At 35.5% G+C, this 13126-nt stretch overlaps 1 protein-coding gene across 2 annotated transcripts in view; it reads right to left on the reverse strand.

Moving 5' to 3' along the window:
* SEMA3C (semaphorin 3C) overlaps positions 1-13126 on the reverse strand; it is a 122468-nt gene that overhangs the window by 44874 nt on the left and 64468 nt on the right. For both annotated transcript variants that reach the window (XM_033004631.2, XM_033004638.2), the window contains 3 exons: positions 9678-9838; positions 7153-7215; positions 2145-2264 (listed from right to left, as the gene is read on the reverse strand). In XM_033004631.2, the coding sequence (XP_032860522.1) occupies positions 2145-2264; positions 7153-7215; positions 9678-9838 (344 nt within the window). The remainder of the gene's footprint in view (positions 1-2144; positions 2265-7152; positions 7216-9677; positions 9839-13126) is intronic.

Consider the following 13126-nt stretch of genomic DNA (forward strand, 5'->3'; position numbering starts at 1 on the left):
AAGAAAATTAATTATTTTTAAACCTGTGTCAGGGAAAAGAGCAACATTCTACCTCCTCAATGGAACTGCTTTTTTTTTTTTTTTTTTTTTTTTTTTTTTTTTTTTTTGTGAGATTATGTGAAATTCTGGAGACAAAAGAGCAAAACACGTCCAGTTCTTATGATTGCTGGATATGGCTCTTGCTTTCAGGTTTTGTAACTTCTAGAGAAAAACAGATGTGCTTTCTAAAATATCCATTTTGCACATGAAAAAACAGCCATCTGTGAATGGAAAACTGTACTAAATTAAAGGTGAAATGATAAAGGCGGAGAAAAAAAGTGAGTTATCACTAGTCCCATCAACACTACATAGTGCTTCATTCTGTTCTATTGAATAGTCAGGAGCTGATATATGCAATGAGTTCAGAAGGAAATGCTTGTTTTAAAACTGTTATGCTATTGTTGGCCTGTACAGTGATGGCTTTGAGCATGCAATGCTTAGTCAAGTCTCTGACAGACTCCAGACGTCTGAAATAGCAGTTTATTTAATCGATTGATTATAGGCATGTAACTATACAGACAAGCTAAATGAAGCCAGTTCTGCTCTTCTAAGGCATGTATCTTTATTTTTAACTTAAGAAATTTAACATCCTACATCATCTGGAGATGTCATTTCCTGCCCTCCCTCTCCCCCCCCAGTCTCATTTTAAAATCCCCTAAAATAATGAGATTCAGAGTTCTCTGGGTTACAGTACTACTACTGAAACTGATAAAGGAATATTGCATAAATTAGAGACAAATGAGATCACTTTCCATGTTTTAAATAATTTGTCAAGGTATAGGATAACTCTGAGGAAAGCTGACCTCTCTTTCAAAATGCATCAAAATAAGTTAATGCAGACTCTGTTAACCAGAAGGATGGATTTACTTATTCAGTTCTGCTTACTTGTGCTTTTAAATCCAGGTCTATGAACCCCTACTTTTAGATAATTCATTAGGACTGAAGATGCAGTGATTCAGACTACATACTCTGTTAAGGAGGCTGGAGCCAGGTGGGGATCTACCAAAAGTCACTGAGATCATCCCATGCAAACCTATCTGTAGAAACAATGATTTATCCCCTCCTTGGGAAACTCTGGAGTAGTCTTGGGTCTTGGCTAGACTTTCCATCCCATTCCCAATGAAATCAGTAATGAATTTCCCACTGTCTTCCCTAGGAGCCAGCCCAGATTTTAAAGCTGCCCTCACATGGCAAAACTCCAGATAGCACACTCTGATCTTCCTTCCTGACACATCTGATTCCACATTGTACAGGAAAATATACTGCACACCCCTGTGCCCACAGACCTGAACCTGACTCAGAAGCTACTAAAATGCTGGGTCCTGGTTAAGTGTTTTTCTTTCTCCTTCTGGTTGCTTAATTTATTAGCTATTACATTTGTACATAAACAAACTTTTCACTTTCAAATCAGGAAATTTGGACAATATACTTGTGAAACATCTGGTAGTTTTTATATTGAAAATACACAGTGAAACTGAATATAGAAAAACAAGAGACTTATCTAGAGAAAATAAGATTTATACCCTGGAAGATCTCAAAATGATAAGAAAACTTACTGACTTTATCCTGGCAGAATCTAATGGGGCAAAACTTGTGCAGTAAATGAAAGTTATCTGTACTGGGATTGGATCTAGTGGGTATTAAGCTGCAGTACAGCAAACTTTCATATACTTGAATAGTTAGAGCACTTTAGGGCTTCTCCCAGGAATCAGTAACATGTGGAAGTCACAAAAATTTGACTGCATATTTTACTTTTTATCTAACTGGCTATTCCTTTTCAAGTATTTCTTGGCAATTTTTCTAACAAATGACAGGAATGAATTCACTGGCAACGTCAAATAAAAAAGTAGTATCGAATGTAGCCCAGTGTTTGGTATGACTGTGCAACTTTGGGCAGCCATCATATTTGAGGGATGGCTTTTGATCATGGCTTTTCTTCTAGCTGGTAACAGGCCAGAAAACTATGGACCTTTGTTATTTTTCTATTTAACATGGGTGAAAGAACTTATTTGGATCACTGATTTCTGCATTTTCAAAATTTTGAGTTTTGCATAAACTAGTAAGATGAACCACAAAATGAGCAGACAAAATGAAAAGAGACATACCTCGGACCTGCGTCCTCTGTTGACATACACACACACAGGGCTGAAGGCGCCACTGCCGCAGACATACAGGTGTGTGCGATTGTACGACTGTATCACACGCACAAAATTTCCACAGCCATGCTGCAGGGAATACAGAAAAAAAAATAATTTCACACTGGAAAATGTTATTAAAAGTTGAGATCTCAAGGGAATAGACATGGTTGATAATTTCAATAGTATCACTAAAACAGCTACTGAGTTTGGTAGTCTCTGGATTTGAAGCTGTAGACTTCTGTCTCCTTTTCATGTCATTCTGCCTAGTCTGGGAACTGGACATTGATAAAGCACTACAGAGGAGCTATAGAGGAGTGCATGTAACTTTCTCATTTCCACACAGTAATCTAATTTGCATTGACAGACTGCATGGGAAGAATCTGGACTTCTGTAGGGAAACAAGAAGTAACCTTATGAAGTTTTCTTAAGGAGACCTCCAGAACAGTCTTTTTTCCCCCTATTTTTTTCATCATAGCCGGAGATAATTAACAAGCAAAGCAAGCCTAAATCTCAGATCCTGTTACTTGTAGAAACAATTTATTTCAAAAACTTTAAAACACTGAAAGACACAAAGGAAGTTTGCAGTGAATTGTTGCTTCATATTGAAGATCAACAGTAATATCTTCAAATCAGCATGAAAATTAAAGAGAACCATTAAGGGCCACAGTTTCACACCATCAGATTTGCAGCTTTCTCCTTCCAGCATGCCCCTTTCTTCTGTTGCTCTTTCTTTTTCTGACTATCATCAACTGTTAATGCATTTTAGGTTGAAAATAGATTCTTTTCTGAATATTTTTTTCTTACTGAGATCCCAGAACTGCCTTCATATTCAATCATCCAAACCTTCACCAAAAACAGTGAGATTGCATGTGTTCTGTGAGCACAGGATTGGAAACTGTGTCATCAGTCACCTTCATGAAAATCAGTAGAGTTAATCCTTGTTTAGCAGACTACACAGATTATTTATATTTAAAGGCATTCACATTTTTTGTGAATTTTCACATCTGTAAACTGGTGCATAGCTGTAGGTAGTTCAGAGTTCATAGAGGGGGTTTCTCTAGAGGGAACACTGCATGTCCTCAGTTAGCTGTTAGCTCTAGCTGTACCAGAAAAATCCTTTAACCCAGTCAAAATACATTGTTTCTCTAAAGCTGAGGACTGTTCCTAAATGTTTCCATTTCTCATATCCACCAATCTTAGTTTGGCTCAAAGATGGCTTTAGTAACCTCTTGCTATCAGAATCGTGTTTTTCTCAGCAGTCTTGCCCATCCGCATTACAGCTGTGGAAAGAGAAGGACAGGCGAAGGTATACCATTAATTTATATATGCCAGAGTGTAAACTGATGCTTTCTTTTCTTGCTGTTTACAGAAAACTTTTCTAGAAGACTCCTAGATAAAGGATTACATGCTGAGAAATCTCAGAATGAAAGTCTTCAAGGTCGGGATCAGGAAACAATGTCTACACGAACAGTACCGATTCGTGGCACTTGCTATTCTGCTTCAGTACCATTACATGCACTTTCCAAAGTGTCTCTGGCAAGAACACAACAGTGGTTAGATGAACGTCTATTTTCTTTAAGGACAGCCTTCTGGGGTAACCATGGGACATACTGTATCTTTATGTCTCTTCATTGATGATTTACAGACAAGTAACACAAGTTGGCTCAACACCAACTTTCTCATATTTTAACACAATCTGTCAGGAAGACCATTTTATGATCTCTGAGCCTTTGCCCCATCTCTCTAGTGTTGAAACACTGAACTCCATTTGCAATTTGCTACATGAGTAATCTGGGTACTGGGCTGTGACTCCACAACCCAACAAAGCGAGAAATTGTTATTTCAGAATATACTCTGTAGGAGTGCCATTCAAGAACACCTATTCTTCAGTTTATTTCCCTTTCATTGATAATGGAGTACTTTGTGCTTTTAAATCAGTGTGGTTTGAGGTGATATGAGATCGTTGTCTTTAGGATAGATGTTTGTCAAAGGCGATGGCTAAGCTGTAAATACTCACATACGACCAGTCCTCCTCTTGGAGGAGATACCAAAACTCACTCAGTAGCAGTGTTGGGGGGACTGCCTTACTGTAGACATCTGAAAGTCAGATATCTATGCCCTACGATCTCATCACAGTAAGTGGAGAGAAATAGATGTCATATTAATTTCAGCATTCAAGTAAGCCTGGTAAACTTACTATTTAGAAGTGACAATTTCTTTTCATTAACAAAAAAGGCAGACAAAGGTGACAAATTCAGACATGAATGTTTGTCTAATCATAGGGCAAATGATCCCCCTCCAAATCTCCTTGGAAAAGAATTCTCTGGTTGCATAAAGTCTTTTACTGGCTCCTCCAAGTCTATCTATTCCTCTCTTGCCTTGTGACAATCACTATTGTCTGATAGGCCAAACATTATCATGCATTAACTCCCCCTCTTTTTTTTTTTTTTTTATTTGAAATTCTTATTTCTTTTTGATTCATTCACTGATCTCCCATTATTATCAGAAGTGAAATTCACAAGAATGCTATTAAAATAGAGCTTTAAATTTTAAGCTGCAAACAGTGATTTAGCATTGGATTGTCTTTTTCTCATTATTTCAGTGAGCTTTCAATAAGACAAACCATTGATTTTAGTGGGAGCAGAAGCTGTTCTTCAGTACCATTTTTTTTGTTTCTCTTTTAAACTCTTGAGGACAAATACTAAGAAACTCAGTGTAAACTTATATTTTTGGAACTTAATTTTTCTTCTTCAATGCACATCTGAGATCAAACAAATCAATTAAAAGTTGATGCACATGGACATTTATAATTAACTATATTACAGGATGTTAGCTGTACTCACAATTAAACTGTTGTAAAAGCATAGGTTCTATCCAGAAATCTGTCCAGTAATTCAACAACATTTGGGTATTCCAGTATGATTAAAAGCTAGGAAAGTCTCAACACTAAATATCCAGGATTAAAAGTTCTCCATAGAGTCCAGTATTTAGTAGTATCTTAGCTTTTTGTTTCTCATGAATCACATATTTTACATACTACTTTCTGGTTAGAGTATCATCTATATTTTTCCTATTTTCACCCTCGAAGAGTGTCATTATACATTGGAAACATGACTAAGAGTAATGAATTTTTCTATTTGAAAGAAAATAAAAGTCCTTAACCATCTATCACAAGTTGATGGTGCAGGATGCAGTTGACATAGTAAGTAGGCTAAATATTAATCACCATTAACAAAGCTATATGTCTTATTTTCATATTTAGTGCAACTTAACAGGCCACTAGCTGTGGAATTTACTGCTCACTGCAGTAACCAGAACAATGTAAAAATGTATAGAAGAATAGATTATTCAATAGGAAAAATACTTGTTTTTCACTAGCATAGCTATCAGGAAAGAAAGCAGATAAACTACATACCAACCATAATATAATTATTCATAAAGAATCATTCTGTTGCTCTGCAGCAATATAGTGAATTACTCTCAACAGTTTTGAAAAAGCAGTGTTACAGCAACAGTCCAGTAGGCCAACCTTCTGGTTTCCTTACATTCATCAGCATTTGCAATGGATTCTGAAACTAATGCCCAAACATATTTTTCTTATAAAATGGACTCAGGTGAATTATTGCAATATTGCAGTATAAGAATTGCATGTCACCTGTAGGCTTAATTAACAACACAAAATGAGTAGCTAAAATAAACAGAAATACCAGCCATGATATAGAGATCTTTGAAATAAATAACTGTTTTTATACTAAATTCAGTAGACTTCTGCATTAATTCTATTGTTTCTGAAATTAAAAGCTGTATTTATGTACACCTGCTTGAGTCCTTCAATCACTTCATTATGATCCTAGATATATGCTGAGGAGTATGTTCCAAAGACAATTATACTTAAGGTGAAAGCTTCTGATTTCCATAGATTTTTGCTCAAATAAAAATATAAGCAAAATGTCATTGGTTTTGCTTATAAGTTTAATAGTAAGAAATTGCAATTTTCTAGCTCAGATTAGATACTGAATTCTAATACTAAAGTAACTGTTGGAAAACATCTGTATCTAAAGAGCTAAAAAGGAAACCAGGATAAAGACCTTTAGGTACTGCAGAACTGGTAAAAAGTCAAAAGGTAACTGAATAGAATGTGACTTTCTGCTTTTTGTTTTAGAATTTATCTGTCTTCTGATAATAGAATCTAGGCATGTACAGACTGTAAATTCAAATTACTTTAGGAAGATAACCACATTAATATAAAACTCTGCCAATGGCAGGATCTGCTGTATTGTACCACTCACCAGGTCTTTCAAAACACTTAATTCTTATCTAGTTTCTATAAAGATTGTATAGGGAAATTACCATCTGACTTAGGTCCTTTGGAAGGAGTCTTCATTTAGATGGGAAATAATCAGCTGTGGTACAAAATGACTCAATATAACTTCTCCATGGGCTGTGTTTCCTGTGATTTCAGAGATCTATTTTACCTCTTTTTAGGAAAGCATACTGGTTTCCAGATATTTATATGGGCATTGTTTTGAGGAAGTAGTGGAAAGAGGTGTTTGAGGTGTTCCCGAGTCTGGGGTATTTATGCTGCAGACAGTGGGTACCCCCTGCCTGTAGAGTCCATTTCTGGGGTGAGCGGGCAGCCAGAGCACTTCCCCACCCGAAACAACAGTTCAGCAGGATGTTCAGCATCATCCCTAGGACATATCTGGAAAAGTACTATTACCTAGTTTGACTAGCAACGAGAAAAAAAAGCGAGGAAGTGGACAGTGCATATCTTTTTCCATCTGCCAAAGTCTGAAGGTGCATTCTGTTTACATAGCCTGTTTTTTCATAATTTGACTTTATCGTTTGGCCTGAAGAGCATTTAAAAAGAAAAACAAACACTTCTTTCAATTTGTTTTGGCTGCACTCAAGGTGCTCTTACTTTATTGCCAAATATGTAATTTGTGTGTGTGTATGCATGTGGATTACAACTTACTGTAGGATCTTTGCCAGCCATTTTGCACTCTTCAACCTTGTTTGCTGATGCTGGCCAGAAAATCTGTAAGGAAAGAAGTATCTTTTTAAGTAACATATTTACTACATAATTCAAACAAAACATTTCACTGCCTAAATTACACTAATAAATTAATATTTTGATATCTTTTACATCTTGATTACAAGGCAAACAAGGATTATCATTGATAAATGAAAACAACTTCCTGTCTGAGCATTAAGTAAACAAAATAAAGGCCCAGGTGTTTGGCTGATATGACTGAATTTTATTAAATATTTTTAAGATAAATTGATACATTTATTTAAGCTTCTTTCTTCTAAATAAGAGACATTTTCATCATCATTGTCTAATTTACTGTCCATCTTTACTTTTTTGCTTCTACTGAATTTCTAGGTATTGTTCACACTAGAAACCAGAAGAATAAAATATTAAAAGAAAAGTTCTTATAAAAATTTTTTGGTTTTGACAGTAAAGGATTGGAATATTTTATGATAAAGCCTGCCTAAAATCTTAATATTTCAGACTGGTTTCTTGATTTCTTTCTAAGATATCTTTCACTACAGACAGTTTTCTGACAAACAGACACCTCATTGTCTGAATGTTTATCTGATCTATACTCAAACTCTGAAACTACTGAGCTTCTTCCATTATTTATTTTGATTTTGAAATAGAAAAAAACATCCATTAGAAATCTCTCCCTAGAAATTTAGTAGGTGACAGCCTGATAACATTTAGCCTCAAGATAACATAAATAATAGCTTTAAAAGATCTCTCTCTATATATATATGCACACATACATATATATGTAGAGAATTGTAAGTATGTATGCACATGTATACAGGGTTTCTATAGAGGCATAAGATTAGAAAAGTGTATCTGTTATTAACAAAAATAAACATAAACATAAAAAGAACATGTGGAATTGCAGAGATTAATTCTGAGCCAAATATGGGTGATCACATTTGCCACCAGAAGATTTTGTGTGTTTTTGCTTTCTGCTGATTTTTTTTATTCCAGTTTTTCCAGGCCTAAATAGACTGTTGAATTGCCTCACAGTTTTATACTGCAGAATATATTCCATGCAACAGAGGCTTCCTTATCTAACCAAACTCTGAACAGATTTAAAACCAACCTGCTAAGTGATGGCTGGAGCATGCTGTGTGGGATCACAGCAGCTCCCAGACAAGTGTGGCTGGATCACTGGTGAGATGGGAATTAGCAAAAAGGTCACACAAGCTATTTCAGATCAGAGAAGGCAGCCTTGTTTCAGAGGAAGATTTCTGTACCATTAGGAGGTGGAAGGATGTGTTCATGCTGCCACACGAGAGGCATTTAATTTAAATGTGTAAGTTAGAGTTAGCCTCTCTGTACTCCCTGCACAATCAATTCAGGTAGACAGGCATGTCCACAGGGTGATTCAGAGAAAAGCCTAATTTAACTGTGCTTAATCACCCTCCAGTGGGGCCGCTCTTTCTCTCCTGACACATTAAAAGCCTTGCCTCTTAAGGAAGCCACTTAACTTTGATGCTGCAAGCTGGATATCTCTGGCCTTCAATACTCCTGAAGTACAGTAATAAAGCCCATAGATTAAGGGATCAGATGAATTTGGTAGAACAAGGCCTTTACAGTACCCGTTAAGGTAGTTTTGTAGCTGTGATAATTTAAAGATAGGCAAGGCAAAATCTGTAGAGAGAGAATAGCTTAATAGTTAGGTTTCTGGGCACACAGGTACTTCTGCAGACCACCTATTTTAAAAGCAGAGAAGCTGAATTTGAACTGGCTCTGGAAACAAGAAAGGAATCTGTAGAAGTAGTTTAAACATATGATAATTTGGTTATTTTCATATACAGGCTGCCTACTAAAGTTTGGGGAGGTGTGACACAGAGAGTCCTTAGAAAATGGCATCTTGATAAGTAAAAGAAGGAGATAGAAAATTGGTGATGGCAAGAGGGAGATGTGGGTCATAGTGGCAAAAAATCCTAAATAGGAGGTGTCTTAGCTACCCAACTGAAGGGCAAGGGCTGACACAGACATAACAAAAGGTTGGAAAGTAGTTCAGTGATCAGACTTCTGTATACAAAACAAAGAATTTGAAGGTTAAAGGCAACTCTCTCCCTGTTGGTTTCTTCCCAACGGCTGAAAAGGATAGCATGTATCTTACTTTTCCTTACAGGCTTCTTTTAAAACTGCATCTCTGAACTATAGTAAATCTTGCAGAGGAGCAGAAACTATCATCCCACACAGATTTTCCTTATGAGGCCAAGTCATGCTGAATGTCGCTTCAAAACGAGCAAACAGGTCAGTTTTAAACAGTGTCTGAGGAACAGCCATGCTAACAGCTTGTTCCTCTTGCATTACACACAAAACAAGGACTAGCAATTCAATAAAGTGTGGGCCTGGAATTTTGCCTGCTGCAAAATGATGAAATACACATTTTTTTTTTTTGTCTAAAAAGAAAGGTATGTAGTAAAACAACCTTGGATTCCCAAAATAAATCTTGAACTTACACTGAGAGGGTCCTGGCTTATATTATTAATATTCAAAGACATTATATGGTCTTTGCTGCCCACATAGATCCGATCCTGATCTTCATCCATGAATAATATCCTGTAATCCAGGGGACTGTGGGATATTCTGTGATATTCAGAGGTCTTAGTTTCTTGCAGCTCTGAAATAGTAAAGACAACAAGTTAGTAATGCAGTTCAGTTGCCTTTCTCGCTTCACAACTGCATTTCTTTCTAAATAAAGGCATCTTTGAACACAAGCAGGATCAATAAGATAAGAAAAACCCTCATCAGACACTTGGTAATAATTCAATGGTTGAGTTAAAACAAGTTTTCCTTTCCCAGTTTGAATACTATTCTTTTGCACATTAAATAGCTAGACATGTCTCATAAAAATCAGGCATTGCTGTTATTCACTCATCCAATTAATTCTTATTTTAATGGATATGATTATTTATAGCTTTGGCTTTTAAGGAAGATCATGTTAATTAATCAATGTATTCAATACATTTTGAAGTTTATGACGGAAGAAAATCCACAAGATCAATGAAAACTACATAAAAACAGTTTATTTTCCTTTCCTAATGGGGAGCTTCACTAAGAACAGGTTTTTATTGTTTCTGAGGCCAAAGTTTTTGTTAGTCCTTCATCACCATGCATGGCTTAATTAAAAGAAAGAAAATATATACTCAGTGAAGCCTAAATGTGTCCATTTATTCTGTTGTTCGTTTATGGGATTTGGACCAAACTATCAGAACTGTAGAATTAGCTCTATTTTTCCACATAAAACTTTCTTCAATGAAGTGAAACGAAAAATATCCTTTGATCTCAGTAGTGTAGGATCAGGCCTGTTACAGGAATAGCACAAGCATCTGCAATGTGAGTATTACTTGCTGCCCTTAGGAAAGCTCAGCCTTCCTGTCTTTGCTTGGCCAATATGTTTTGGCCCCCACTCAGATTATTTTTCTTTTCAGTAATAACAGAAGGGATATTTTTCAAGAGCTGGGAATGGAAAAATAAAACTTTAATAATCAATTTGTCCTTATTCAAATATTTAACATATAATTGTGTTTTCTTACCTTATGAGCATTAATATTGGATTGTGATCCCTGTGACTCTAAAAAGGTGGCAAATACATAGCACATATGAAAATTAAACCCTACTATAATGTTTATTCATAAAGCTAAGAACTGAGTCCACATCCCTTTGCAAATTGTTTGTCTGGGACAATATGGCTTGTCACTGTTTCTAAAGCCTAGTTTTTGCAAACAGCAAAGATTTTGCTCATTAGTTCCCTATAGAAAACAGTAGATGTCTTATCCAAAATCAGTCAGCTAAGCTTTTTAATTTATTAGATTAACATGGGCTAATGATGTTTTGGAAAACAAAACTCTCAAACCAAAAATATTTCTGGATATGTGCTCTGTTAAAAAAAAAAAAAAAAAAAAAGTGTGCCTAAAGTATGCACCTTCTGTAAAACACATGTTTAGTTGGAAGCATAACTTTTTCTTTGAAAATTACTTGGACAGCAATTTTTGACAAGCTTTAGACAACATACAGGCAAAGGCTGCAGTTTTGGGACTTATACCTGTCTACTAGAGATCTGATGATTGAAAGAACACTTATGAGACTATTATTTGCATTGATAAATATGATACATAACTCCACTTAATTTTTATCATAATTATTAAATAGTTTCATAGGAAGATGAAAAATATCTTCAGCTACTGAAAGGTACGATGTTTTGATTCACTTAGATGTGTGACAGCTTTCAGGAGCTAAGGGTTGTCTACATGCATTTATTTATGGTAATATTAAAGAAAATTAACAAATGATATTTCTATTTCATATGTCCCCCAGCAAAAGATAAACATACAATCAAGATTTACAGTCTGTGACTAAAAGCTTAAATTGAAACAGTAGTCATTAAATATATATGAATATCATCCACATCATTTGCAGAAGTCTCTCTTCAGAGCTTGAGAAAACAATTTTTTTACTTTACTTAAAAAAATCTTCCCTGTAAGCTTTTAGACAGGATTTTCAAAGGCACCTAGGAGACTCACCAGCATAGTGCCATTAAAATGAAGTCCCTTTGCCCTCTCTGAAATACTCACTGACCTTTCATAACAAGCCTGAGAAGCTAGTGCTCATCACTTTTCCTGGAGGCCTTATTAACTTTATCGTAATATTTGGCAGCTGTAAGGTGAAACTAAACCTTCTCATAACTGTATATTTGATATACTAGGAAAGCACAGATAAACTGGGAGAGGCAGCAGTTGCCTGCACAACACTGGGTAAATGTGAGCACAGTGGTTGCACAGTATAATGCCCCTCCTTATTGCTTCAGTGACTGACAACAACTGACAATGAATAAACCATGATTGACATAAAAGATGATCAAGATTGTTTTTAAGCAAGAGACAAAAATAGTAACAGATATTTGATTTCCACAAATTTCATTTATTAAAATCCACTCTTTTTCTGGATTTTTAGCCTCTTTGAAATGGTATTATTCTTTCTAAGGAACCTTCAAGCTACTGATGAGGAGAATACCTTATGACATGCCACTAGACTATGGAAACTCAATGCCATTCATAAGAGGAAGGAAAATCCCTAAACAAATACTCACATACTCAGATTTATTAGTTTTATTTTTTTCAGTACTGAAGCTTACAGTTTATTAGCCTCTTAGGGCTACTCAAGCAAGTGGGGAGGGAATTTATAACTGATCAAATTTTCTTCTCATTAAACAAAATTTACCACACAATCACTCACTAAAATATGATTTTTTAAAGATTTACTATCTGGGTGTTTTTACTTGGAAAGACTAGTGTCTGGACAGATGCTGTAATGTCTTCCACTTTCCTATTCATCTCCAAAAGTTTTTATAAACATTTACTGGCCTTCAAAGAAAATTCTATTCCATGCTTTTGGAATTTAACCAAACATTCAAGTCAGTAAACCCTGTATGGAGAATGATGTTGTGGACAGCTCTCTATGAATACCAAAAATTTTGTTTGACAATAAAACAAAAGGTTATAATATATTCCATATGTAAATAACTACCATCCTTAATGATATAATACTAATCTTTGTCCGTCCTTTTTTCATCAGTCAGTGAATTTAGTTTTGGCTTTCCTCAATGATAAAGCCCATACCAACTTGGTCCCTAGTATTAGAAGTCTGGTCTTAGAGGATAGGTTATATAGCTCCTGTCCCTTTTAATGAAAAACAAAAGCATCAGTGAACTCTCTCCTTAGAACTATTATTACTATTGAACTGTGCATTTTGGAGATTCCAATGACTGGGATTTTCCTCTGTAGACAGTGTACAACTCACTGATAATTAGGCAGTTTAACACCTACTATACTAGAAGATGGATCCTTCTAATCCACCACAAAAAAGTTAATGTAAGTATTATTTTTTAAAAAAGTTGTGTTCTCACAGG

This window comes from Tyto alba, unplaced genomic scaffold (assembly GCF_018691265.1).
Source record: "Tyto alba isolate M040663 unplaced genomic scaffold, T.alba_DEE_v4.0 Super-Scaffold_2, whole genome shotgun sequence".
Classification (NCBI taxonomy): domain Eukaryota; kingdom Metazoa; phylum Chordata; class Aves; order Strigiformes; family Tytonidae; genus Tyto; species Tyto alba.